Source organism: Eucalyptus grandis, chromosome 6 (assembly GCF_016545825.1).
Source record: "Eucalyptus grandis isolate ANBG69807.140 chromosome 6, ASM1654582v1, whole genome shotgun sequence".
NCBI classification, from domain to species: Eukaryota; Viridiplantae; Streptophyta; class Magnoliopsida; order Myrtales; family Myrtaceae; genus Eucalyptus; species Eucalyptus grandis.
The window spans coordinates 51,945,202-51,971,493 of NC_052617.1; the positions used below are offsets into that span (position 1 = coordinate 51,945,202).

General features: G+C 41.9%; 4 protein-coding genes across 7 annotated transcripts; 3 read left to right on the forward strand and 1 right to left on the reverse strand.

Moving 5' to 3' along the window:
• On the forward strand, positions 1-8,075 carry LOC104450659 (serine/threonine-protein kinase BLUS1). 3 transcript variants are annotated; one of them, XM_039315598.1, is made up of 21 exons: positions 1-454; positions 1,273-1,527; positions 2,621-2,745; positions 2,943-2,987; positions 3,085-3,166; positions 3,265-3,333; positions 3,412-3,582; positions 3,702-3,767; positions 4,276-4,344; positions 4,439-4,576; positions 4,660-4,724; positions 4,809-5,048; positions 5,184-5,290; positions 5,404-5,501; positions 5,583-5,624; positions 6,403-6,534; positions 6,615-6,663; positions 6,741-6,802; positions 7,412-7,473; positions 7,553-7,613; positions 7,688-8,075. In XM_039315598.1, the coding sequence occupies exons 1-21, from the start codon at positions 290-292 to the stop codon at positions 7,691-7,693; spliced, it is 2,109 nt and encodes a 702-aa protein (XP_039171532.1). In that variant the 5' UTR covers positions 1-289; the 3' UTR covers positions 7,694-8,075. The 3 variants fall into 3 exon arrangements, with proteins under 3 accessions (XP_039171532.1, XP_039171533.1, XP_039171534.1); XM_039315599.1 differs by having other exon boundaries at positions 5,407-5,501; XM_039315600.1 differs by lacking the exons at positions 1-454; positions 1,273-1,527 and adding an exon at positions 2,001-2,193.
• Positions 8,076-9,195: 1,120 nt separating this feature from the next.
• Positions 9,196-16,384, forward strand: LOC104450660 (putative glucose-6-phosphate 1-epimerase). 2 transcript variants are annotated; one of them, XR_001988580.2, is made up of 10 exons: positions 9,196-9,490; positions 9,966-10,040; positions 12,199-12,255; positions 12,338-12,498; positions 12,751-12,891; positions 13,748-13,850; positions 13,954-14,053; positions 15,459-15,706; positions 15,830-15,872; positions 15,974-16,384. XR_001988580.2 is itself a non-coding variant. In XM_010065323.3 (9 exons), exons 1-8 carry the CDS (start codon positions 9,389-9,391, stop codon positions 15,671-15,673), a joined length of 954 nt encoding a protein of 317 aa, XP_010063625.1. In that variant the 5' UTR covers positions 9,198-9,388; the 3' UTR covers positions 15,674-15,706; positions 15,974-16,384. The 2 variants fall into 2 exon arrangements, 1 of the variants encoding a protein (XP_010063625.1); XM_010065323.3 differs by lacking the exon at positions 15,830-15,872 and having other exon boundaries at positions 9,198-9,490.
• A 2,186-nt stretch (positions 16,385-18,570) lies between these two features.
• On the forward strand, positions 18,571-19,694 carry LOC104450661. The gene is made up of 2 exons (XM_039314675.1): positions 18,571-18,804; positions 18,855-19,694. Exons 1-2 carry the CDS (start codon positions 18,571-18,573, stop codon positions 19,692-19,694), a joined length of 1,074 nt encoding a protein of 357 aa, XP_039170609.1.
• A 2,406-nt stretch (positions 19,695-22,100) lies between these two features.
• Positions 22,101-24,566, reverse strand: LOC120294643. Its single transcript, XM_039314969.1, has 2 exons — positions 23,994-24,566; positions 22,101-22,626 (listed from the first exon to the last, which is right to left on the reverse strand). The coding sequence occupies exons 1-2, from the start codon at positions 24,073-24,075 to the stop codon at positions 22,424-22,426; spliced, it is 285 nt and encodes a 94-aa protein (XP_039170903.1). The 5' UTR covers positions 24,076-24,566; the 3' UTR covers positions 22,101-22,423.
• Positions 24,567-26,292: the final 1,726 nt, after the last annotated feature.

Consider the following 26,292-nt stretch of genomic DNA (forward strand, 5'->3'; position numbering starts at 1 on the left):
TCTTGCATGCAATTGCTTCCTGCTCGAGCGGCGATCCGATAGCCTCGCGAGCTCTCTCTTCACGAGAAGCCTTTGTCCTTCATTAATGCCGTCATCTCTGGCCTTCCCTTCTCTTTCTCTCTCTTTCTCTCTCTGAAACCGACTTCAAGCCTTCGTTCACGCGCGTGTCCATCGTCTTCTTCTTCTATAATGGGGAGATTCGCGCATCTTTGAAGGTTCCCGGCGTCGCGTCGCGTTCCGAGATTCCGCGGGGCCGTGGGGAGGCAGGCGCGCGGAAGCGGGGTGGAGGATGGAGAACGAGAAGAGGAAGTACCCGATAGGGCCGGAGCACTACGCGCTGTACGAGGAGATCGGCCAGGGCGTCAGCGCCTCCGTCCACCGCGCCCTCTGCGTCCCCTTCGACGAGGTCGTCGCCATCAAGATCCTCGATTTCGAGCGCGACAACTGCGATCTGGTGCGTGCCTTGGAATTCTCCTCATCACGCGATTATTTCCGTGTTTTGTTGTTGTTGTTGTTATTTATTTATTTATTTTGTATTGTATTGGACGTGCGCTTTTCTATTCGTTTGGTAGGTTCTTTTCTTCTTTTTTTCACTTTCTTTCTTTCTTTTGGTTTTCATGGAGCAATTTCGGAGATTTGTGTGAGAACTGGGAAACAAAGAAGAGTACTTTGCTAACGTTTTCGGGACTAGATAGTAGATATGGCGCGATAGTATTTTGAATTACGAAAATATGGGTTTGGCGAGTCGGACTCAGGTGACTCTAGGAATGTTGACGCTCCGAGCATTGGGAAGCATTTGATTTTAGCCTGGTCTCCTTGGTCTTTACTGCTTGATTGTTTCTTCCCTTTTGTTATATTTCGGTAATTTATTTGAGGCGTTAAGAGCCCTGGACGAGGACACCTCTCGTATCCAATGCTTTTCTCAAGCGTTAACGAGCACCACCGTAGACTACGGGCCATTTGCTTTCTCCAGTGGTTGTTCAGGGCTTTGCCATGCTCTCTCCGGATAGATTGGTGTCAACTTTCCGGCTTCTAATTTGGCTGAAAATGCAATTAAGGGGAAAAGGGAACGGAAAGTTAAATCCTGCTTTCTTAACACATCAGTTTGAAGTAACCTCTTTGCTTTTGGTGCAATGCGCAAGAGTCTTGGTGGTTTTTGCCTCTCTTGGATGTGAATCTTTTCGAGGTTTAAGCAGCTGGTATTGCTAATTCTTGTCCCTCTACCTAGCATCGTGGTGGTTGTAATAAATCACTTCAATGTGCTTTGAACAGAACAACATTTTTCGAGAAGCGCAGACCATGGTCTTGGTTGACCACCCAAATGTGCTCAAATCACACTGCTCGTTCGTTAGTGATCACAATTTGTGGGTTGTCATGCCTTACATGGCTGGTGGGTCTTGTCTCCACATATTGAAGGCTGCGCATCCTGATGGATTTGAGGAGGTCGCCATAGCCACCATCCTACGTGAAGTATTGAAGGGTTTGGAGTACCTTCATCAGCATGGCCACATACATCGAGATGTCAAAGTAAGCAATTCTTTTTAAGACAGTACTGTGGGCATGGCACGTATTGTTGTCTTCTAGTAAGTTAACTCCTGTCTTCAATACCACATTCGAAGTTCTTGTATACGAGGAGCTTTTTAATTAGTTCCATTTGTTTGGGAATATTTTGCATGGAGCCATCTATTTAGTTACTCTAGCATAGAGTTAGATGTTTTCCAACTTACAAGGTATTGTGCTGGGGCAACATGTAGACATAACCGTGATTCCTATTTCTTTAACCTATATCATAATTCAGATGCAACACTTTGTTTTGGGGTTTTTCTATTTCGATCATTTAATGTTTTTCAGCCTGTTTCCATTTCTACAGTACCAGGAAGTATGTTGGAGCTACAACTTATGGTATCTCTTATACGCTATGTGAAACACTTAGAGAATGGTTGCTTTTATTTTCCTGAACAAAAATCTACAGTAGTTTGAAGAACTTACATTTGGTTTACTCTCTACTTTGGAACATAATGATAATTCATTGGCAGGGTAGAAAGGTAGACCTTCCTAACCATTGTCTTAATTTCCATGAGATATTGGGATGCTTCGTCTGGTTCAGCAACAAGACAGAGCTATGTCTATGGGTTCCGCTGGTGCTACAGGGTCTGTGGGAAATAAGCCTTGATGAACAATTAGCTCGATATGGTAAAAGATATAGTTTCTGAAGAATAATATAACTAATATGAAATTATAGAAGATGCGCAGTATCAGATGTTCACATATTAGTTACTCAGTAGACTTTGGACAACATGATGACCCCTGAGTGGAAGGAAACAGTTGACTTTGTAGCAAGAGAAGAGAGCATGACATTCTGAAGTAACTATAACAAAGTATAATTTACGACACGAGAATTAAGAAAGTCAGTTGCAAGTAATTACTCATCTTACTGCATGTCTGCGAGTGTTAAGGTGCGAAAATTTAACATTCTTAAGTCAACATAATCTTTCATCAGATCGAAAGTACCTACTAACACTGTTTATTCAGATAAATTTTCAATCATCTCAGCTGTGTTGCAGTTGTATAAACTTTTATGTCCACCATGCATTAACATTTATGTCATACCATTTTATAGGCTGGAAATATTCTTATTGGGGCACGTGGAGCCATAAAGCTAGGAGATTTTGGTGTTTCTGCCTGTCTTTTTGACTCTGGCGATAGGCAACGTGTGAGGAATACATTTGTGGGAACACCTTGTTGGTACATCCTTTTACCATGTAGAAATAATTTTTTCCGGCATTTTTCTTTTTCGACGAGTGATAGAATTTAAGCACATCATTGGGATTTTTATTGCAATAACTACATTATGCAGTTTGAGAATAGCAAAAATTATTATACCATAATATCATCTGTGTGGAATACAAACGAATCGTTCTCTCTGTCTGTTTTTGCTGTAGGATGGCACCTGAAGTTATGGAACAATTACATGGCTATGATTTCAAGTAGGCTATTTTTTGCCCTCTTGGTACCTGTAAGAGTCTTAAATCGCTACTTAGATGACAGCATCCCATTGATGTGCCTTTGACAATTTTCATGCAGAGCGGATATCTGGTCTTTTGGTATAACTGCTTTGGAGCTAGCCCATGGCCATGCTCCATTCTCAAAGTATCCTCCGATGAAGGTGCACATGTCTGTCTTGACGAGTTTTGTTCCTTTCTATGGCGTCAGATGCATATGCCCTAAACTCTGATCAAATCTTAACTGGAGTTCTCTGGCCAGGTACTGCTCATGACTTTGCAGAGCGCACCTCCTGGCCTTGATTATGAAAGAGACAGAAAGTTTTCAAAGGTATCTTTCGAGAGGACAAGTATGAAAAAACTCCAGTTCAATACTTTTTTACCTTATGTTTTGGCAACTCTTTTGCAGTCTTTCAAGCAAATGATTGCAAGTTGCTTGGTTAAGGATCCCTCCAAAAGGCCTTCTGCTAAGAAACTCCTGAAGCATTCTTTTTTCAAGCAAGCAAGATCTAATGATTATATAGCACGGACTCTTTTGGATGGTCTACCCGCCCTTGGTGATCGTATGCAGGCATTGAAGGTCAGCATATCATCTGTAGAAAGACAATTTCAACTTGGTCTCCTTGTTCCTTTTCTTTGGCGTTTATTACTTAGTTCAAAGATCAAACAAACTTGTTACTGGGATCTTATCCACTACAGAGAAAGGAAGAAGATATGCTAGCTCAAAAGAAAATGCCAGATGGGCAGAAGGAGGAAATATCACAGGTTTGGCTACTTTAAATAGGTCAAGAGTTTATCTTCACAGTTCCTCTAGTACATGCTGTTTGGATTAAACAGTTTATGGCTTTCTGATTTTTTTATATTAGAATCCCATGATTATGGGGTGAGGGAAGGAACTGACCAGTTTGTTTTTGGAAAATGAAGAACGTAATACTTTGCTAAAAGGAACTTGGCACCTTTCCATCTGTCAAAGGGGAATATAATTGTTTGGGAAATATTAAAGCTGCAAGAAAATATGTGTATGCTGATTAGTACCCCCACCCCCACCCCCTACTAACACATCAGGGTAATTAGTATCTTGGTTATTTCTTTGCCTGTTCTGGTAAGGAGTTTAGAGTCATTTTCGTAAATGAGGATGTCCCTACATTTGGTATTCTAGAGTATCATCGATAAAAAATCTATCATTTTGGTGGGTTCACGTGCCTCTCAATTTACATGGTGACTGGAGTCTAAACAAATTCTAACGGGTAAATCTTCTGGGAATTAAATGCAGAATGAATATAAAAGAGGAATCAGCGGTTGGAACTTTAATCTTGATGATGTGAAGGCTCAGGCATCTTTGGTATGGCAAAAGCTTATCTGTTCCCCTCTTTAATATGATGTGGTATCTTATACAATAGGATTTGAAAGGCATAGAAATTCTTTATTGTTATCAGATCCAGGATGTTGACGAGTCTACATCAGATAATAACCAGGAAGGAAGTACTACTTCTTTATCAATGTTAGAAGGACCTTATAAATTATCTCAACCACAAGATTTTCCCATGGCGCAGCTTCCAGAAGTTGCTGAGATGGTATTTAACTAGTTTATACAAGGCTAGTGTTCTTTTCCCCTTAGAAAATGCTCATCCTGTTCTAAGTTTACTATACTTTGCAGGAGGATTTGCTGCCGAATCAATCTGCTCCTACTTTCTTTGTACAGCCAACCTCGGGTTCTATCATGTATATCCTGGAATATTCAACTCTACTATGTTTAATACTGATATATCTGCATTTCATCTGACTGTAACATATTTTTCTCGGCAGAGTTAGATGTGAAAGATCTGATGATGACTTAAGCACCACTAGTTCAAATCATGAACATGTTTTCGACAAGAGTTCTTCCCCTCGTCATGAGGAGAGAACCCAACTCAATGAAAAGGTTGATATGGGGATTGCTGGAAAGGGTATGGAGGGTACCCCTTCTAGCCTACAACACAGAAGGGGAGGCTCTTTCGGTATCAACAATTTATCAGAAAAAAGTATTCCTTTTGGCAGAGTGGAAAGGTCTGGAAACGTTTAGATGATTATCTTTGGCTTAATAGAACGTTTTTCTCATGATTATGAGATTAGGTGTCGATCACTGTTGATTGAACATCCAATTTTATTTATTTTCATTAGAGGTTCTTGTCAAATTTACAGTGGGAAATTCCAATATCAACCGATAGTATCAAATGGCAATGGCATGACTGCTTCCATGTCAGATGATGTGCTTTCCGACCTCCCTCCTAAAGCCAGCAGATCTTCAGGTGTCTGCTTAGATATTTTGGTCTCAGCTTCCCTCATACACCAATTATTTCCCCTGGATAAGAGATGATGTATGAAGCCCTTCATCTTCTGACTAGGTTTTGTATTGTTGCAGCAGCAAATGTTGATGATCCTGATGAAAAAGCAAAAGTGCCAGTTGTACAGCAAAGGGGGCGTTTTAAAGTTACATCCGAAAATGTTGAATCAGAAAAGGTGGACGGCGATTCTACTTTTGATGCTTCTTCATTATCAGAATAAGAAAACTTTTCATGCTTAATTTGGATTTTTACTCAGGTTGCTCCATCTACGGTACTGCATAAGAGTCATAGTATGCAGGTTGGTAGTTCTCATTTGTGTTTATGGATCTATTGGTCATTCTCTTGTGCTTTTATGTTAAGTACTCAAATATTGGGGAATATTATTAAACTGTAGTGGGAATTTTATCGTTGTGTTGCTGTCTACTGCTAATGCATTAAGGATTCAGTGTACTTCTTACAAGCTAATGCTGCACAAACTGTTCTGCATTAAGGATTCAGTGTACTTCTTACAAGCTAATGCTGCACAAACTGTTCTTCATTAGAATTAGCTAAATTTTGTTTAGTTAGTCTGCCAAAAGTGAAAATTTAAGGCACGTGGAACTCATAATCTCATTTTTCATGGTCCATGTTCATGGACAACTATGCTATGCTATTTCTTTAAAATGGAAAATCCTTGTGGTGGTTGCAGTTTTTCTGATTTATTCTGATCCACCCAAATGGGGAGATTGTTTGTTAGAAGATCTGCATTCGACTTCATAGTTTTGCCCATGTTTCCCCTCATGTTGCCTGTTGCACATGATCGCTGACAGTGAATGTGAATGGTATTAGTATCTTTTACATTTTGTTTTTAATGATCATGTTAGTCCTATCGATATTCTTGCTATTATATTCCAAAATATGATGGGAGCTCTTCATCCCTTCCCCACACGGTCTAGCTCTTGGGATTTCAAACATTCTACTTTAATTCTCGGGAAGTCTTATTGATTCTACAGCCAATGAGCTGTGATTGACTTTGTTGGGAGAAAGAAATCCTTTCCTGCTTCTTTTTTTAACTCAATCATTCACTGGGCATGTAGGTCTTCCCCCAACAACCTGCAACGCCTGCCTCAGCTCTGCCATCAACATCTGATGCTACATTATCAAGCCTCTCTGGCCATTCTCTTTTTCTAGCATTGCACTCAGTTTTGCAGGCAAATATCGCTCAGAGGGTATGGAATAGCCATGTGATATGTTTGTTCTTTTTCCAATTAACTATGAAATTTCTGATTGTTTTTATCAATGTCTTCAGGATTGCATATTAAGTTTAATGAAGCAAATTAATTCCGCAGAATCCACAGGTGCAAGCATTGGGATTTGTGCATCTTGAATGGTGGTCGTTGATAAAAATTAATGTGTTTACTTTTCATCATCACAGTGCATGGTGCCATTGATTCAGAGGGCATGCAGGCTCTTACTACTGCGACCGAGAAATCTTTGGTACGTCACATAATTTTGTTGGGGCAGTCTTAATTCTTCATGGTGGCTCTTAAGTGGTCAGCTATTGTAAATTTGATAAAGCAGTTATATTATGCATTACCGATAAAGCACCATTCTTTTGGGCATTTAGATCCCTCCTTTATGGGCTGACAGCCCTTTTGGCATCAACCCAAGATCAGTAAAGTGCTTCTCAAGGAGATGTTATGCCTTCTGAGGCCATAACTCCGCATTCCATGTGACGGTTTAGGTTTGAAGTTTCTAATATCTGCATGTGCTTTCTCTTAAGAAAGCTAGCAACCTCAATGTCAAACTATCTTCTGTGTATATACTTGCTTCTTGCTGTAATTCAGCTAAATGATTGAAACTTCTGCTGCATCCTCAAACTTTAGAGGCTAAATCTTTTTGCCTCTTTATGCTGGTCGATACACTTGAGTGAATGTGGACAATGTAGGGTCCTTTGTGTCACAAGTGTTGTTTCTCCTTGTAAGCATCGCGATTTTAACTTTGGTCTAATTGATTGAATTCAAGTTGCCAAGACGAACCATGTTGTGGCTTTCTCTTCGTGTCTTTCTTTACTGTGGAATGTGAACATTCCACATTTCGTTTCAGCTCGAAGCAGCTAATGACAGAGAGAAGGATTTAGTTCACGAAGTGATGGAGTTGCGATGGAGGTATATGCAAAATATTTAAGGAATAAATTGATGGTGCTTGCTAATGCCGTATTATATTAATCCTTGTCTCATTATATAGGCTTGTGTGCACTCAAGATGAACTTCACAAAATTAAGACAGAAAATACTCAAAATCCTCAGGTGCTTTTTATTAGTTAAGTGCATATTCTGCCCCACGCACTGGTGGATCTGACTCTCTTTCATTTTTTCCTCAGCAATGACTCCAGTTTGCAGAAGACAATGGGATGTATGTACGTAGGGATGTAGAAGTATGACTAATCGATGCTTGCGGCTGACCTGTAAGATAATTTATTCCGGAAAATAGGTTTACGCTGATCAGTAAATTTATTGGATTACTAACTATAAGTGCTTCTCTTTGTAAATAAGCCTTTTCTATCTCCTCATTGAGTGGTGGAACATGTAAGAGCTTTCGGCCCTTGGCCCAAGTAATTAACATTATGAATAAGGGCTTTTGAGGCACTTTAATGTCTCTTGTACATGAGAAACACTGGGTAGGTTGTCAAAAAAACTCGAGCCTCCCTTATCCTCAATTCGGCTAGAGTTGCACCGACCTGTACCAAATCTAAGAAGTGGTTTATAAAATACGTCAACAAAGCTCCTTTCTGTAACAAATTGGTTGGATTTAGTCCATTTGCCGCTTGCCGGGATCAGCATTGCTGCTTATCTCTGCTTTTGTTATCTGTGAACCCCGTTGCCTCGAATACGAGATTGCGTTTATCTTATTGGATATTGTTTTCCGAACAGAACGTACATGAGTTTTTTTTATCATTTTCGGACATGCTGGTGAGGTGTATGGGCCGAGTGCCTCAATTCAATTCCCTATCAGCCTTTTGCTTGCCCTGCTGCATGGAGACGTGCAAATTCTCTGGGTCTCTGCCCTGTCGAGGAAAAGAAAGTCCCTTATGAACGTATGGGGCCTCTCTAGAATTGCCGTCGGCAGCACTTTCGAGAGCTTCATTCTGCCTAATTCTTAGGGGATATGAATCCAATGATCAAAGAAGCGACGAAAAGGGATCTTAACTTGCTGGCTCTCCAATCTGCGCTTTGGAAGAGTCAGCTTCAAGAAACCAGGTGAATGTCCGCCCACCAAAACCGGCTGCGTTGACCTTAGAAAATCTGTCGGAACCATTACAAGATCACGAAATCTCTCATTCGTTCCTAAAACTTGGGAGCAATTCTGGGCATCTTGGTTGACAAAATCAGCAAACCCAGGCCTTGATGTATAATAAAATCTGGCCACGAGAGTGGCGGCCGGTCGACGCATCGATGGGCAATACAATGAGGGGGGCCCTGACCGACCAAAATAAAAATAAAAGTGAGGGGGGGCCCTGCCGAACGGGGGACATCGAATTTTCTCAAGTGATGCTAGCGGGGCTCGAATTAAATGCCCCAGTGACGAAGTCAAGGCTCTCATAAGAGGTCGTGACTTGGGTTAGAGCCGGATGGAAGGCCTTTTACGCGATAAGGATATGTGGATAAGAGAACTTTTAATATAACACCGACGATCAAAATCAATAATTTATTTTGGATAAGGTATTCATACCCTCGACGGAAAACACCAGGAAAGGAAAGAGAGAGACGAGAGGGAGGGAACAAGCGAAAGAAACCTTGAGAAAAAAAACAAAAAACAAGCACGTCCCCCAAAAGAAGCGAAAAGGAGGTTTACTGCCAGGTATAAAAAAGGGGAGGAGGAAGGGGAGGAGGAGGAGGAGAAGGAGAAAGGCGAAAGCTTTTTGCATTAGAAAAACCAAAAAAAAAACCCTGAATCTCCCCACATATTCACGCTCTCTCCGAAGAACTCCCTCTCTCTCTCTCTCTCTCTCTCTCTCTGTCTGTGTCGGCACGCGGTTGCTCTCGCAGGCGATCCCGGAGATTCGGAATCTTGCCGACGAGAGATGTCCAGGGCCGACAGGGAGCTCGTGTACGTCGATCACTGCAAGGGCGCCAATGGCCTCGACAAGGTCGTCCTCAGAGAGGTCCGAGGCTGTTCCGCCGAGGTATCGGATCGATTTCTCCCCCTTTTCCGTCGCCCGCATCTCCGGCCCCCATTGTTTCTGCGCCCGTCGGTCGGTTTTCGTTTCTGGTCGTGCTCGCTTTCCACTCGTTTCCGTCGGGGGATTGTTCGCGTTTCGAGTCGCGGGGGGCGTGGTGGGAGCTCGGCAGGTGGTTAGATCGAGTGCAATGAGCGTTGGATTCGGTGGCTGAGATGGGGATTTCGAGAGGTCGCCGTGCCGATTCGCGCCGTTTGTTGTCTCCGTTCTCCAGATTGCGTGTGTTCCGCGTCGTAATTCTGCTTGTTCTTCGTTTGTTTTTTGGTGATCATCCTCTGTCGTTTGTGTTATGCGATCGATTTCCCATGCGTCTGAGGCGGGGCGATTCCTCCCCTTGTGTGGCAATCCAGCTTTTATCAGTTTTCGCCTTGAGGTGTACTTGGGGAACTGATATTGCTTGGAACATCGGTGTTTGAAACAGGTGTACCTTTATGGTGGCCATGTAACATCTTGGAAGAATGAACACGGGGAAGAATTGCTTTTTCTCAGTAACAAGGTGCCCTGCTTCGTTGCATCTTTTTCTCTGGAGTGTTGAACCTTGTTTATCCTTCTACATGTTCTCTGTAATAGTCAATTACGTCCTTGGAATCCATTGGCGCTTTGCTGTCGGAGGTGCTCCGTGGTTGGTTGTTCTTGTGGGTCTCACTGAGGATCACACATCTCAGTTGCATCATTTAATTTGGCGGATATTGAAAAAGAGGGGCACGGAGAGAAGGGAATAGTAGACTAGGGTTCCAATATCTGTCATGCTTTTTCTACAAATCTTGTCATGTGATCTGCTCATCGAGATCTTTTATATTGCTTCCCATGCATAAGGATGTTTGTGCATTCTTTCATGTCGCTGGAAATCCTTTCACTTAGTGCTCTTATTTTTTGAATTTTTTCAACTAAAAGACTGAACTATACTCGACCTTTTCCTTGCGTTTCCCGATTCTTTTCTCAGTCTTACAGTGGTATTCAAGCTCTGCTCTAGTCTGTTATGTAAGACTAGCATTCTGCCGGAAGTAACCCCTTTGCTTTAGATATGCTTTAGTAGTGCCAGAACAATCAATCTGTCATTAAGGCAATTTTCTTACAAAAAGAGGTTGCACTTATCTGCAAGTTCATTTGAGTCTAACCTTTCCTTTGCAGAAGCTGCCATGCCTTTCTACTGCTGGTTTATGAGATTTCTATTGCTTACTGAATTGTATGTATGGTGGGCTTATTACTTGTATGATCATCCCACTGAACTTATGTTGAATTGACAGGCAGGAGGAACTATTGTTTTGTTGTCAATGATGTTCCCCGAATTATGTTCTACTCCCTTCTTTGCCTCTTTTTTTTTGCATCTCTAAATCGTACACATCTTGTTGTATTCTTTTAGGAGAAATTATACAAAACCCTCCTGAACTTTCAGGATATTGTGCACTCACCCTGAACTTTTGACCGCTGCATAAAATCCCCCTCAACTTTCATTTTGTTACAACTGTCAACCTCCGTCTATTGTTCTCTTTGCACATGCGTAGCATGTGATTTTTCAAGCACAAAATTGTAAGCCTTGTTGATTTTCTTAGTCAAATCACCCTTTTGACTTCAAGTGCTTAACAAATTTAAATTAATACATCATATACAAAAAACCAGAAAAGAATGTAATGACTATTAAAAGATATTAGGACTTAATGGCTAGAGGACTGATGAAGATGGAAACAACAACAACAACAATACTAATACTAATGATAAAAAATAATATGGCTTAACTTTTTATCAAAAAGTTTTTAAAGTTGTCTCGAACAATTAATACTATCATTGAAATGTGTCAATTTGGTACTTTCCTTCATTAATTAGCCTGTGAAAAGGACCGTGACTGTAGGCATTGCATAGTTATGTACCCCTGTAAGTTTCTGCATGATAAACGTAGATTATGGAAATGAAAAACTAACTAAAGAAATGTGTAAAGTACTATCAAATCGAATCCCCTCTCAATTAGAGAGAAATAATGTACACGACGAAGATGAATAGGACCACTGTGGTGACTAATGCGAGAAACACTGACTTTGTCTGGGGTGGTGGCGGTTTCTTAAACAAGATTTATACTGTAAAAATAAATATTAATAATTGTAGATAAAATAAAATGAAAGCAAAATTGTTATTGTTATTAGTGATTTTTGTGCTAATGTTTTTGTTAAGATCATCACTTTTTTTTTTTCTCTCATTTTTATTTGTTTTGTTTGAATTTTTTTAAACAATTGGGAGAAAAAGAGTGATTTGACTAGAAAATGAAGGAGAATTACAATTTTACCCTTGAAAAACCATGTGTTAGGCATGTACAATTGGAAAATATGAAGGAAGGCTGATGGCTGTAACAAAATTGAAGGGGCGGGGGCAAGGGGGTGGGGTGTCGTGTAATGGTCAAAAGTTCATGGACGAATGTGCAATATCTGGAAAATTTTGTGTAATTTTTTTTTTTTTTTTTTTTTTCTTTTTTATGATTCTTTTTTGCCTAACTTAGCAAAAATATGCATGCATCTCATAGTTATTCGCCACTTGTGTCTAACTCCTGAATTATCTTTTGAGATGGAAAGCAGGAATTGGCAAAATGTACTTCTTTAAATATTTATGTTTTGCAGTTTGAATAGACCATTAACAGTGGCCTTGGCTGTATGTCCTTTGCACAGGCTAATTTTAATCCCCCAAAAGCAATCCGCGGTGGTATTCCTATCTGTTTTCCTCAAGTATGTACTCTTCCTCTTTGAGCAACTTTTTCTTGACTCCTCCAAACTGCATAATCTCTAAGAGATGGCCCTAAATATTCAGTTCTCAAATCTTGGCCCTCTTGAATCACACGGATTTGCAAGGAATAGGTTTTGGAGCATTGATAATGATCCCCCACCTTTTCCTACAAATAGCTCCAACAGGGCGTTCATTGATCTTATCCTAAAGCACTCAGAAGAAGATGTCAAGATCTGGCCCCACAGGTGCATAAATCTCATGAAGCATTTCTAGTCATTTAAATGCAGCATTGCATTGGAAAAAGAGAGACAATTATGGAGGTCACCACATGTTATCTTGACTCACGACTTCATCATTCCTATGTGAAAGTTTATTGAATTGATTGTAGTAAAACAACAACTTTGGTATACAGCTACCCATAAAAAATGAGTTGGTTGCTTGGATAAAGGCTGTCCTCTAACGGATTCGTGCATTGATTATCTCTATATTGGTTGTAGGTACGAGTATCGTTTGAGGATAACTTTGGGACCTGGAGGAGATCTGATGTTAACTTCTCGCATTCGAAATATGAACACCGATGGAAAGCCATTCTCGTTCACATTTGCATACCACACCTATTTTGCTGTTACCGATATCAGGTTTTGCAACGAGTACATTTTATGTTTCCTCTAGTTTGAACTACCTGTTGAAATGAGGAACGTTACGACAATGTTTCATGACATTGACTGTGCTTTGTACAAAAAGAATTGTTGTCATTGTGGTTATTGATGCAAGGTTTCTCTAATCATATCTGTTCTTGGGACATGTGACCTCTGAGTTCCTGTTTTGCTCTTTCGTGGATTCAAATTTGGATTTAGATTAAAAGAAGAAGAAGAAAAAGAAGAAGAATTTTTAATGTTTTTTCTGTGATTTAACGTTTGTCAGCATCTGCAAAGATCATGATTTGACTAGTCACTTCTAGAAGTTTAATTTCATAAAAGTGTTTAGACAAAACCAACATTTTTCACGAGAAAGCCTTATTAGTGGTTGGGAGTTGTGAAGTATATTGCAAAACCTTTGTCATGAAGTAAGTTGTCCATCATTCTTTTATCTTTGTTTATGCTCAAATAATTGACTGGCCTTGTCAATGGACTATTTAACTGCTACAGCTGTATTGGTCGAAGAGTCTCCAGATTGCTTTATGATCCCAAAAATACTTAGCCTGCTTATCGTTGTGAATTAACTCTTATCCTAGTCATTTATAATTACTGGCCTAACTGTTTGGTCATCCAGCAAGATCTGAAGTAATTGGAGAGTTTATATGTTGTTTATAATTTTTCCAATGTTGCCATGGGCGGACGATCATGTTGCCTGTATTACCTCTCACTATCTTCATATGTCATGTTGTTTTGGCTACTTTATTCCAGGATGTTTCCTTTGCGTAATTTGAGTAATGATTGCTTCCTACTTCTATTCTGTTGTATACATCTTAATGGACTAATCTCTATGGATTAGTGAAGTGCGTGTTGAGGGACTAGAGACGCTGGACTATCTGGATAACCTGAAGAACAGGGAGCGGTTCACAGAACAAGGGGATGCAATAACATTTGAATCAGAAGTTAGTATTTGTTCTCCTGTATATGTTGTTGAAGATGGAGTAGCCATTTCTTATTCTATACATAATACAGGTATTCTCTTGTTGCCTTATTCGACTCTTATAGATTGACAGGGTGTATCTCAGCACACCAACAAAGATCGCTATTTTGGACCATGAACGAAAGAGAACATTTGTCTTGCGCAAAGATGGACTTCCAGATGCCGGTAAGTCTAGCCACTATGACATGTAAATGGGATTCTAGCTTTCCTAATTTTTGTTGCTGCGCAATCTAAATATGCAAGGTTCAAAATACCATGTTGCTGCATGGATGAGCTATCGCCTTCTGAATTTCCTATCTACATCTGAGCATTCCTGCAGACGTTTTACAGCATAGATGCGTGTGCAAATCAGTTTCTCTTACTAATCACTAGATTTTGAGCATGACTAAGTTACAAACTACTCCATTTCTACTTAAATAACAGTTCTTGCTGTTTTTTGTGTATAATCGCCTGCAAGATTGTTAGAATGCATAGTTGTCGTTTAGGATTGTCTGCAGTTCTGATTGTCAACGTAGGGTGGCCAGTTTTGAGCTGGTGTTACTGCTTATTTCAATTCCTTGCCAGCATTGGCATTAGCCTTTAAGTTTCAAGTACTAGAGGACACGAATGGTTTTGGTGGCCATATGGCCAAGTAATTTGGTTGGTGATTTACGCCAATTGTGGTCGATGTACAAGGAGGATCAACATCATCTGATTTGAGTTGCAGTTAGGGTAATTATGTACGGAGCACAAGTAACTTCTACCCCAGATTGAGTGCAACATTTGAGATTAATTTACAGTTTTTTTTTTTTTTTTTTTTTTTGGGGGGGCTGGGTGGGGGAGGTTTTCTGCGTTGATGCCCTAATCGTTATATGTGTTTCTGGAAAATCTTTAAGGCAAGAAATGCTTTTCAAACTTCACCTCATTCCCTTCAATTGGTGAATCTCAGCCATATAATTTGCCTAGAATAGAAAAGACGCAAAAGAACATAGCTGCTGCCTGCAGTGAAAAGTGCATCTACCTATATTAGTACACTAAGTGAACGAACTTTTATTATTGTTCTTTGATCACCAGTGTGTGTTTTCAATCTGTGACAGGTTAGTTTTGCAATTTTTTCTCAATAAGGCGTATAGCTTTTACATTTGAAAATTCTGGAAAGTTTCATCTCTTGGGAGGTTTGCCTTTAGTGTATATCTTGTTGAGACCTCAGGTTGTCATACTTATTTTTTCCTTGGTTGGAGAGCTTTAATGTGACTGTTCTTATTGAAGCTCATTATAGCATTCTGTGGAGGTAATCTGTCACACTCAGGGTTTTTCCATGGCTTGATGGGAATTAGAATTGGATGTGCTCGGGAATATGTCTGGTTTGGTTGCAAATATTTGGAATTTTTAAGCCAATGTCAAACTAGTGTTTCTGTGATAAGGCAAGTTGATAGGAGCAGATGCAGAATAGTAACTGTTTACTATCAGAAATGTCTAGGCTGCAAATGTTTGGAAATTAATTGTTTAAGTTCTATGGTATTTGGCTTTTACCTCATGTATTGTACGATGCATTTCAATCCAGTATTTTCATCCATGATTTTCTTTCCAGTGGTATGGAACCCCTGGGATAAGAAAGCAAAAGCCATGCCGGATTTTGGGGATGATGAATTTAAGCGTATGTTGTGCGTTGAGGCTGCCTGTATTGAGAAGCCCATCACGTTGAAACCTGGTGAGGAGTGGAAAGGAAGACAGGAACTTTCCGCTGTTCCATCCAGTTACTGTAGCGGCCAACTTGACCCACGAAGAGCACTGCAATCTGGTTAAAAGGTTGATCATTGTATCATGTCTCTTGTACAGGTATCTCTTGGAAAGACCAACAGAAATCAGATATACTGTGTTGTTGCTTGAATTTTGTGCTGAACTAATCTACATTTTAGAGACAATATGCTAAAAAAGGCTTATGTGGCTTTTCTATCCCAGCAAATGTGGTGGCATTCGGTCATTTACAAATTATTAGTGGCATGTGAGTTCACTATAAATTAACTGCAAACATGTGCACATGTGGAGTCACTTCATGATATCATGCTTTTTTCTAGTTTGACAGTTCTAAATGGATTGTTGCAGGCACTCTCTACATTCTGAATTGGTGCTTTTGGCGAACTAATGCCAGTGTTTTTCTGAGGGCAAGTCATCGTTCAAACTGTTCATATTTCATTGAAGCACCCTTTGCTTTGATTCCTAAAGAATGGAAGACGCAGCATTACTGGGCTTGGTTTTATTTTGGTTTTATTATGTAAATTTTTAGATCTTTCCGGAGGGGAAAAACAATATGAGAAAGTCCTGGCTGCTACTTTTTTTTTTTTGCTTCCATTTTTCTATTTTTCTTCCCAAAGCTGATTGTAATCTTCCTTTCACAAATCTTGTCTCCATTCACAAAAAACTCCTCTGTTCTTTGACATTCTGCAGGCACACCCTAGCAGCTTTATCGTTCCTTTGCCTGATATTATTATATGTTATAGCCTCTTTCATGAACAATTTTTCGCGTGTTAATGTTACTATAACATTTGTGGCTTGACGAAGCACTTTGAAATTGTCATTAAGTCTTCAACCATGACATGGATGATTGTCCTATGATTCAGAGCGGATCTGCGCGTGCATCCAGTTCGGTATCAATGGCATTTGAGATGATCATGCCCTGATGAATTCTCTTTTGTTATAGAAAAAAGGGGCGAGAGGCGATGACTCTTGTGGCTGCCTTTCTTTGGGGTTATCCTGGTGAATAGCCTTGAATAAGGCTATCATTCGATGTTGAATCTTTTTGGCTTCGGCGGGTGGGTTTGTATCTTTGAGATAGCTAAAGGTCCTCATCGCCTCGGTAGCTCCTTGCAGCCTTATGTGCGACTTATGATACAAAGGTCGAGCATGGGAAAATTGGCTAACTCAAGTTTACTGATTCGATTAGATCGCCTTCTTTGCTGGTCGATCATATCGTGTACCGACCGGCATCCTTCTCTAGACCCGATTTGGCCGCTCTATGCTCAAGTGGACCAACACTGGGGGGTACCAAAGCAGGGGAATAGCCTGAACAACGGGTTTTTAAATACAGCTATAGGCTACCTTTAATTCGATAATTAAGGTTGATGATAGACGGCTTCGGTGGAGTTATAGCTGCAGTGCAGTGTACCTTTGAGACCGTCGTTGCTCTTCAATGGGATCCTTTCTGATCGAATGAAGTTTTACCTCTGCTGATACGGCAGCAGTGGGAAGGAAAAGGATCTCTTCGAGCTTATTATACAAGGACTGTCCATCGATTGTCCCGGCGACCGTTCAAGAGATATCCCCATCAGTTGGCTGCTTCAGATTAGCATGACGGCACGTGCTGCCATGTTAGACTCCGACCATGGTGGCTATTTTTAGGAGAATCTCTTCCTCTTTTTTAATCCCGGTGTGAAGAGTTTCCTCCCAGTTTGAACGGCGGCAGCCATTTCCGGATGCTTTCCACCCAAAAAAAGAAAAAAAAAACGTCCTTTTTTAAATTGCCCAAAAAGATGGGATAAAATATTTTCCAGACGTGGGAACGCTTTTGGCCCAAAAAAAAAAAGAAGATGGCCAAATTCCTCGAGCGTACGCACTCGGCAGAGACGAAACGGGGCCACGCGCTGTCCACCCCACGTGCGGCGCAACTCCCGCCCGCATCGAAGCCCCCCTTCCATTTCCGCACGTGGGCGCGAGCGCGTGAGGGGCGCTCGCCTTCTCCCTAAGGAATTAGAAGTTTCCAAGAACCCACAACTCCAAAAAAAAAAAGAAAAAGAAGAAGCCAGGCCCCCACTATTTTCTCTGTCCGGAGAGAGAGAGAGAGAGAGAGAGAGAGAGAGGAGGGTGGGGGCGGTGGTGGTGTGCGGGGAGCAATGATTCGAAGGTCAAAGCTGGCGAATTCGCAGAGGAGCAGCGCCCACGCAAGCGAAGCCAATGCGCCTTGACGGAAGAAGGGGGAAGGAAGGCTCCTCCATGCCGGTGAATACAGGAGGAGCGGCAGCCGCAGCCGCAGCCGCGAGGGATTCTCTCCGTGTCTCCGCGGATTCCTCCCCCTCCGTCGCGCCAGCTCCCGGCGGGTCCAGGCGTCCGATTCCTTCGCCTCCTCCTCCTCCTCCCGCGCGTGGCGCCTGAAGGAGAAGCCCGAGTTTTCCTCCCCGCCCCGCCCCGCCGCCCCCGGCGAGCCGCTGCGATGTCTCGACGCGGTGACTGAGTGGAGCTGTTTTCCCCGGAGCGAGCGGTGCTTCTGGATTCTCTTGTGTCGAGGGGGGGAGACCGTGGCGATCGTTAATTCGAAGGTACTGAGCTCTTGCGAGAGTCGCGTCGGGTGTTTAGTTGGTTGAGTTTGCTAAAATTGAGCGAGCAAAAAAAAAAGGGCTGCTGGTCGGTGAGTGTAGTTGGTGATGAGATGCCCAGCTTAGGTGGAGTTCGAATTTGATGGAACTGAAAATTCTGGAGGGAGATTCTGTGTGGCGGGATCGAATTCTTCTCCCTTGGAGATGCGTGGCGGTTGGGTTTTTTTTTATCTTCGTCGTAGTTGGCAGATTGGTTTGCTCTCCGGCGCTTGCAAAATGTGATTTTGCGCATGCTGAGTCGAAACCCTAGCTTTGTTTGGGCTTTTGTGTATGCTGGGGGGAGTAAAGTTGGGTTGCTTGAGCGCTTGTGATGCCTGGTTTTGTTTACTGAAAATGCAACCACCAAGTCGGACCTCGCGTATAAACCTGACTGAGTTGAAAGCACAGATAGTCAAGAGAATTGGGCCCGAGAGGTCGGAGCAGTATTTTCGCTATTTGAGCAGATTGTTGAGTTTGAAGCTGAGCAAGGCTGAGTTTGATAAGCTTTGTTGGAAGCTGCTTGGGAAAGACAATGTTAGGCTCCATAATCAGCTTATACATGCAGTTTTGAAAAATGCTCATGGAAAGGTCCTCCGCCATTGCTAAATAATGATAGAGATCTCTTGGGTACCAATAAGGGGGCCATCCCCCTGCAGAATGGGGATTTTATTCCTTCTCTACCGCGAAGATCGCCAAACGGTAACTCTGAGGGCCTGAGCGGGATAGTAAATTTCACCCCTCGTCTTCCAACGACTGAGAATTGTAAAGTCAATATGGAAGATCAGGATCCTATTTGTCTGGCTTTACTGAAGCCAGTGCAGCATCATCAAGAAGCAGAGAATTACATTAGACTGCCAATTACGAATATACCAAGGAGTGGTTTAGTCTGTGCAAGAACCAAGGACCACAGTAAGCCAACAGTTTCTAAATTTGCACAAGAAGTATGCAACAGACATCAAGTTCAAGCTCCTCTGGGAATCTCACTCTCCCCTGCTAGGGCAGGAGGTGCCCAGAGAGCCTTAGCGCTCGCGAGCAATATTAGATGTTCAAGCTTTCATAATGAAGGTGGACTGCTAGATACCAAGACATTGAGAGATCGCATGGAGCAGGTCGCTTCAGCTCAGGATATTGAAGGGGTGTCAATGGACTGTGCGAGTCTACTGAATAACGGATTGGATGCTTACTTAAAGGGGCTTATCAGGTCTTGCATTGAGGTGATGAAAACGAGATGTGGGGATAGGTTGAGAAAAAGCAGTCTCCACATGAACAGCTTTCCGAAAGATAAAGTTGTCTTGCCAAGTGATCGATTTTGGCTACAAAATGGTGGTAGGCCTTTAGAATTTAAGGAGGAAGTGAAACCCCCATTTGTCATATCGATGTTGGACTTCAAGGTTTGCATGGAGCTAAAGCCTCAGCAGCCCGGGGAAGATTGGCCAGTGCTGCTAGAGAAAATATCTGCACGTGCATTAGAGGGCTAAAGTATCTGAATTTAACTCAAACATCACCCCTTTTTGGCTTTTCAAAAGTGGCAGAAAGACTGAGCATATTTGACAACCAGCTCAAATAATATACTCACCGTGAATTACTTTGCGTAGTCTCTTGCCCTCAGGATAAATATCTGCGTTGACTTCTCAAAGAGGATATGGGTTTGAGATTGAGAGATTTCCTTCTATTTATATTTGCTACCAAGAGCCAACCAACTGTATGGAAGATGGGTAAGAAATAGGAGTACTTATCTCTGGTTGCCCTCTTGTATTGTTAGATTAATTTGCAGGTTTGATTTGTAACTTACAGCTTAGAGGAAGTTTTCCAGCAGTTTTGTACTAGTAACTTGTTCAGTTTTATAGGAAGATAAAATCCAGTGATGTAGAAGTTCATATTTACTTGTGTATTTACAACTCTGAATTTCTTCTAATTGTAACAGAGGTTAATTTTGTTATGCTCATACACCAGTTGTGGATCATCAAAGTAATTATCTGTTAGGCATTCATTTTTTTTAAGAGAGAGTTGAGCTCATTTTGGGCTAACTCAGCTTGCAGTACTCATTTTTTGGTAACTAACTTTCTTTCCCTCTCCAAACAAAACCCCAAGCAAAATCAGCACTTGTACTGCTATGAAAACCAAAGATCAGCACTTCCATGAAAGAGCAATTCAAAGCATTTTATGAACTCTGTTCCTGAAGATCACTTCAATGCAAGGAAATTCTCTGGATTTAAGAGGCCTTCTATTATGTTGGACTTCTCTTTTGCATTCGTTGCCGTATGTATCATGAGCTGCTACCTCACTCAATGTTGCACATGGTCCTCTTTGGCTGTCCTTTGGTTCACGTGTGACAGTGAATTTCCATCATGATCAAGGAGCATTATTCTCTGCACTCGACAAGGAAACATGCCTTGTGTTTTTATGTACTCAGGTTGCATTTGTCTCAAGGCACATTGTCTGAGAAGACAAGAGACAAGCAGCTTTTGGAGCTAATTAAGCTAATGATAGTTATTAGACTATTGCGGTTTTGATTGTGTTTCTGGTCCAATACTATCATGTTGTTCTTGTAATTGAATCTTTGCTCACGTGTCTCTTTTTCTGGACAAGAAACTGGAATGAAAAATGTAGTGTTGACCACAAGCTTCATTTACCCGTAATATCCCTTGGTGGTCTCTGGGTCTGCTGATATATGAACATCAATGACAGTGAAAAGGGTGCCCAGATGATTAGACCAGGGTAATGTTACGATGTGATTGAGACTTACATGGTTGTTGTTACCAGGATGGGATTTAAGATCCAGTTTCTAACAAGTAGCTTTATAATCTTCAACTTGCATTTACCAGAATAAGGATTAATATTCCAGTGTTTAACTTGTATATAGCATATGCTTGTCTCTGGAGATGAAATGGCAAAATGGTGATCAGAAGTTCAGAACTATGATTATGGCAGATTCATTCCATGGTAAGAAATTATGGCGTCACTTCTCTCATCGTTTTTTTCCCTATACAGATGAACCGTGCATTCTTTTCTTTTGGCTGTCCACTCTTTATCTGCTAAGAAGGCTTAATAGAGTGCTTGAAGTGCCACCATCTGGTCATGCATGTTTCTAGGCGGAATTTACCGCGTGTGATGGTCAGGATTGATTCTCTCTCTAGAATATTCATATAATTTATCAAATTATTCAACCGTTAACGGTGCTTCATACATCTACAACGCACTCTCAGGTTGCTCATTAGCCTTGTCATTCATGGAGCTTTTGATGTTCTTGCTAGGTAGTCACTTCAGTTAACACTCAAGCAACTTAACCGGTCTCTTTGTTCTTGTATTTGTCGCTACACTACATGCAATAATGTTGAACTACAAATTACTCTCTCCTTCTACTATGCATTGACCAGCACGTAATCCTCAACGGAGTTAAAGTTGATAGCCTAGCAGGACATGGATTTCCTATGTCCGAAAGACCATCTAGAGTCTATCCCCTGTTAGCTGTGTAGTATAGTCGTGTCGAGTCGTAGAAAGTATATATACCGTTCTGCTAAAAAGACTCGTTGCTCTGGCTATCATACTGAGAACAACAAGACTTGGCAATGAATTCTCCCAAGCTAGCAAGGACTGTACCATCGTTTCTATTTGGGCTTATACGAGATTTGGAGTCCGCTTCTTCAGCCAATAGACCAGGACTTACGATGACTGGGCCCATGTACGATGGATACATTTCTTATGTATAAGCGTCGACCGTCTCGTTTCAAAAATTGACTTTGCTTTCTCTATACCCTTTTAAGAGCAGTCACACTATTTTTGCTTCTCTGCCTGTGCTCCGAAGTGTAGCCTATCTAACAATCAGTTGCTTCTCGTGCGGTATGAGAGGTTTTTGCAGCAGATAGCCATTATAAGGCAAGACGTGCAAAAACTTTAAGGTGGGAAGTCGCATGTTCTACAACGGGTATGTGACAAAAGCAAAAACGTATGTACATGACTCGGTCGTTTGGCGTCGCTATTTTTACGCAACAGTAAAAGACCTGTATTCGATTACATCGTCTGTAGTTCTCTCTCATTTTTCCTCGACACACTTGCAATAGCTCTCTATACCATGCCACTGCAATGGTCACCCGATTTTATGGGGCGAATTTTTTTTTTTCTTTTCTTCTTTTTTTATAGTTGTAGCATAGTATTACTAATGAGTCACGGAATCCCAGCGAGGCACGCCCATTTGAAGTCTCTCTTATCAAGCATGGTCAGCGGCGGCTAGGGATGCAGGCGCGCTGTGGTTCGACCACACGAGAACCCTCCAGAAAGGCCGGTGCGCCTTGCGCTTGGGATGGTTGGCCACCAGCTCCGTTTCCGACCTCTTCAGCATCTCCCACATCACCTGCACGTCCTGGTATTCGCAGGTCTGCACATCGTCCTCTAGCTTCATATGTCCAGCACCTGAATCAGCCAAAAAGAGTTAGATTCTTCTCCTGTGATCCTAAAGCCTCGAACCGTTAAAATCCTATAGATTTGACTGAAAGCGGGAAGCTCATCAAAACCAAATTGCAACCGCAAGTAAAACGAACGGTGGTCCCAACACGAAAAAGTAAAGGCTGAGGACGAGGATGACCCGTGTTTTGAAGTTTTCATATCTGTAAAGTTCGGTGAATGTATGGTGCTTTGATCTTGGTCATGGGAGATGCACGTAAAGTTGATGCAGAGTGCTAAAAGGTGCGGCAAAAAATGATGCCACCCCGCCGATCCTAATCAATCACTGCTCTCTCGGTACGGGAAGAGGCGCGATTGGTGGTCGGGTATTGCCCCCACCAACATGGAAAAAATCCCGAGAGTTCTCAAGTGGCGAGAACTGGAATCTATCCGGAGGAGGGGTGTGCAAGAATCGCCAAAGCGAAACAGAGAACGATTCATGACTTGATCCTCACTTGAAGCGAAGGCGTGTGGGTTCTTTGCTTCTTATTTTGCACTTGACTATAGTTTCTCAGGGCGTCCAGAAAGCACAAGATTCGAGCAACTGTGAACCAAAAGAAAAGAAAAAGGGAGATCTTTGGGAAAGATGGTGTTTGAGTAGAGAACGAAAGAAAGAAGACAGAGCACGAAAGGGGAGGAGATAAGAGGGAATATGGTGATGGGGGTGGCGTCGGCATATTCCGGATCGAAAAAGGAAATGTGCGTCGGTCGGTCGGTCGGTGAAAATTACGGTTGTCTGATGATAAACAACCGAAATTCCAATCCAAGCAGATAATTAGAAAACTCAAGATGATGGGTCCCCCTTTCCCTTTCCTCAAGAAACTGAAATTCTAACCAAAAAGATTCTCCATCTCATCCTCATCCTCGAACCAAGGATTTTCCGAACGCTCTGGCTGGAAATTGTGGGCTGTTCCGTGTCAGATGCACGCACGTACGCATGTACTGATGTAAGTAGATGTGCTTGAAAGCCAGGAATGGAAATCAGCATCCCCCTCAGCAAAGGAGGATCAAGAACATCAGACTCTGCTGATTTCCATCGTGAGCTAACCGTGTAGGCAGGCAATCTGATGGTTAAACTATGCCGTAAATGAGCAGACATTGAAGAAAGAGACGAATTTGAAGAAGTAGGTGTAAGTTTCCTAAGGCGTGGATAATTCTCGGGGGTCGTTTTCTTTTCATCTCTTTCTTTTTTCTGCAAGCCTCTCTCTCTCTTTCTCTCTCTCTCTCTCAAACACACAAACACACAGTGAAAATACTAACAGCATTCGCAGAGATGCGCAGGAGAGAGAGAGAGAGAGAGAGAGAGAGGGAGACGGAGGGAGGGAAATGGGAAATACCGTGGTTGCGAGCCTTGAGGCGGGCGGAGACGGAGAACCAGACTCGTCGGACGGGGAAGATCATCTTGCGCCACCACTCCATCAACTTGTCACCCACCTTCCTCACCTTCTTCTTCGCCGATCTCCTGATCTTCTTCCTCCTCCTCCCTCCTCCTCCTCCGCCGCCGCCGCCACCACCACCACGACCACCGCCGGCGATTCTCACCGCTATCGTCTTTAACCCGGCCAGACCTCCTCCTCTCTCTCTCTCTCTCTCTCTCTCACTCTTTCTCTCTCCCTCCCCCCTATCCAACTTCCCAAGATCGGAAAGATTTGAAAAGAACCCACAAAAAACTCCTCTTTCCCCTTCTGAACCTTACGTATATACACAGGATAGCTCTAGGAGCGAGGGGGAGAGAGGGGAAGAGAGAGAGTAAAAATGTGTGGGTGTCTTGTTGGGACCGGCTTTTAAGAGTTCGAGGTCGCACAACCTTATAAGAGCAAGCTGCTCCCTCCTTCTCTCTCTGTTACTGTTGCAACATCATTTTCTGCACCGACACGTCACTTGTCATCTCTTCCTTTTTCCCTCGTTCGGTCCTCTCTCTCTCTCTCTCCTGTTGGAGAAATCTTTCCAGAATATTTTGAAGCTGACAAAACATTTCTATCGGTCCCCAAGTTCTGGATATCGATAGTTAAAGTCTCAGATTTTATAGTCCCGCACTGCTATCTCAAGACTCAAGCACTCAAGACTGAAGACTCAAGCTGAAAGTTATTCTCACCGACGATCTTTCTAATCCAGGTGTTGAAGGAAATCCAAAATGGAGGTTTATGATTGAGGATTTGATCCTATCCTCCTAGATTAACTTTGTTGGATAATCATTTCGGATTCTTTATATCTTATCTAAGAACGATTGAAGATCCGATGGTCGACGAAATAATCTTGATTATTCTATTCTTGAAACCGAGATCCGATTGTATGGGCGAAACAGTTGATGAAGGCTATCATCGATTCCTTATATAGCTCGGATGATCTTCTTTTGATTGATTCCGTCCAACGGGTAGATTGGAGGAATTCCTTTGGTAAGTGCCAACGGCTATGATGGCATGAAGGAGTATAAAAGGAAGACGTTAGTTGTTTTAAGTGTGTGATTGATAGAAAAATTCCGTAGTCAAGATCCTTTGATTGTTAGTTGAGACTGAGCGATATTGTATACTGAGAGTGTTTATACTTGGTGACGCCTTGAGAAAGTGTAGTAGATCATCTACACCTAGAAATCAAGGAAGATCAACACTGTAACAACTCTTTGATCATAGTGGAATCCAAATCCCAATCGGGTCGGGTGCGGAAGAAGAGTGGACGTAGGCTTGAATCAAGCCGAACCACTATAAACCGAGTGTTCAATTCTCTCTTTCCCTTACTCGCCTTGCGATTGAATTTTCAACTCAAAAAGTCTCTAATTGTTTAAGTATCGTGCAAACATCGAGAATTTTTGTGTATACCTATTCACCCCCTCTAGGTACTCGTACTAGCTATCTCAATTGGTATCGAGCCTGTGTTCTTACTTTGTTTGAAGTGTTTTACTTGAGTAAAAGATCCATGGCTAGTATGCTAGCACCTGGCCGATGGAGGGGCAAAGCAATACCTGGGCACCTCCCTACTTCGATGGAAAGGATTACAACATCCGGAAGAACAAGATGAAAGCTTTCCTACGATCAAAGGATCCTCTGGAATGGGACGTAGTGGAAAAAGGAATCACTATTGCTGCTGCATCAAACACTGAAAGAGGAAAAGAAACCGTTGAAACCGGCGGAATGTCTCAAGAAGAAATAAACAAGAGACAAGCACTTGATGCTAAAGCAATTTATTCTTTATATTGTGCTTTGTCACCAACCGAATATACTGAATATCTTCTTGTGTCACAGCAAAAGAAGTGCAGGGACGGGTTACATATCACTTATGAAGGAACAGATCGAGTGAAGGAGACCGAATTAACATTCTTCTTGGTCAATATGAATCCTTCAAAATGAAACCAGGAGAATCTATAACCGACATGTTTAGTCGTTTTGAGATATTGTCAATGGTCTTGAGAACCAAGGACAAAAATTTCTAATCCCATGAAGGTGAACAAGCTTCTACGTGGACTCTCCAAGGATTGGAATCATATAAAGACTTCAATAAGAGAGACGCAAAGAATCATGCCATTATCTCGACGAACCGATTGGAACTCTTCGATCTTACGAAGTGGAACGAATTAATGAAGACGAAGATCCAAGAGGTAAGAAATCTATTGCACCAAATCAAATGATGATTCGATGATGC

What these genes read in the sequence shown, in the direction of transcription:
- LOC104450661 (XM_039314675.1), top strand. Translation starts at nt 18,571, where the DNA reads ATGCAACCACCAAGTCGGACCTCGCGTATAAACCTGACTGAGTTGAAA. An exon ending in TGAAAAATGCTCATGGAAAG is followed by an intron (nt 18,805 to 18,854) that starts GTCCTCCGCCAT and finishes GGTACCAATAAG; the next exon opens with GGGGCCATCCCCCTGCAGAA.
- LOC120294643 (XM_039314969.1), bottom strand. Translation starts at nt 24,075, where the DNA reads ATGGAGTGGTGGCGCAAGATGATCTTCCCCGTCCGACGAGTCTGGTTC. An exon ending in CCTCAAGGCTCGCAACCACG is followed by an intron (nt 22,627 to 23,993) that starts GTATTTCCCATT and finishes TGGCTGATTCAG; the next exon opens with GTGCTGGACATATGAAGCTA.
- LOC104450660 (XM_010065323.3), top strand. Translation starts at nt 9,389, where the DNA reads ATGTCCAGGGCCGACAGGGAGCTCGTGTACGTCGATCACTGCAAGGGC. An exon ending in TCCGAGGCTGTTCCGCCGAG is followed by an intron (nt 9,491 to 9,965) that starts GTATCGGATCGA and finishes TGTTTGAAACAG; the next exon opens with GTGTACCTTTATGGTGGCCA. An exon ending in TTTGCTGTTACCGATATCAG is followed by an intron (nt 12,892 to 13,747) that starts GTTTTGCAACGA and finishes TCTATGGATTAG; the next exon opens with TGAAGTGCGTGTTGAGGGAC.
- LOC104450659 (XM_039315598.1), top strand. Translation starts at nt 290, where the DNA reads ATGGAGAACGAGAAGAGGAAGTACCCGATAGGGCCGGAGCACTACGCG. An exon ending in CAAAGTATCCTCCGATGAAG is followed by an intron (nt 3,167 to 3,264) that starts GTGCACATGTCT and finishes TTCTCTGGCCAG; the next exon opens with GTACTGCTCATGACTTTGCA. An exon ending in CTGCGACCGAGAAATCTTTG is followed by an intron (nt 6,803 to 7,411) that starts GTACGTCACATA and finishes ATTTCGTTTCAG; the next exon opens with CTCGAAGCAGCTAATGACAG.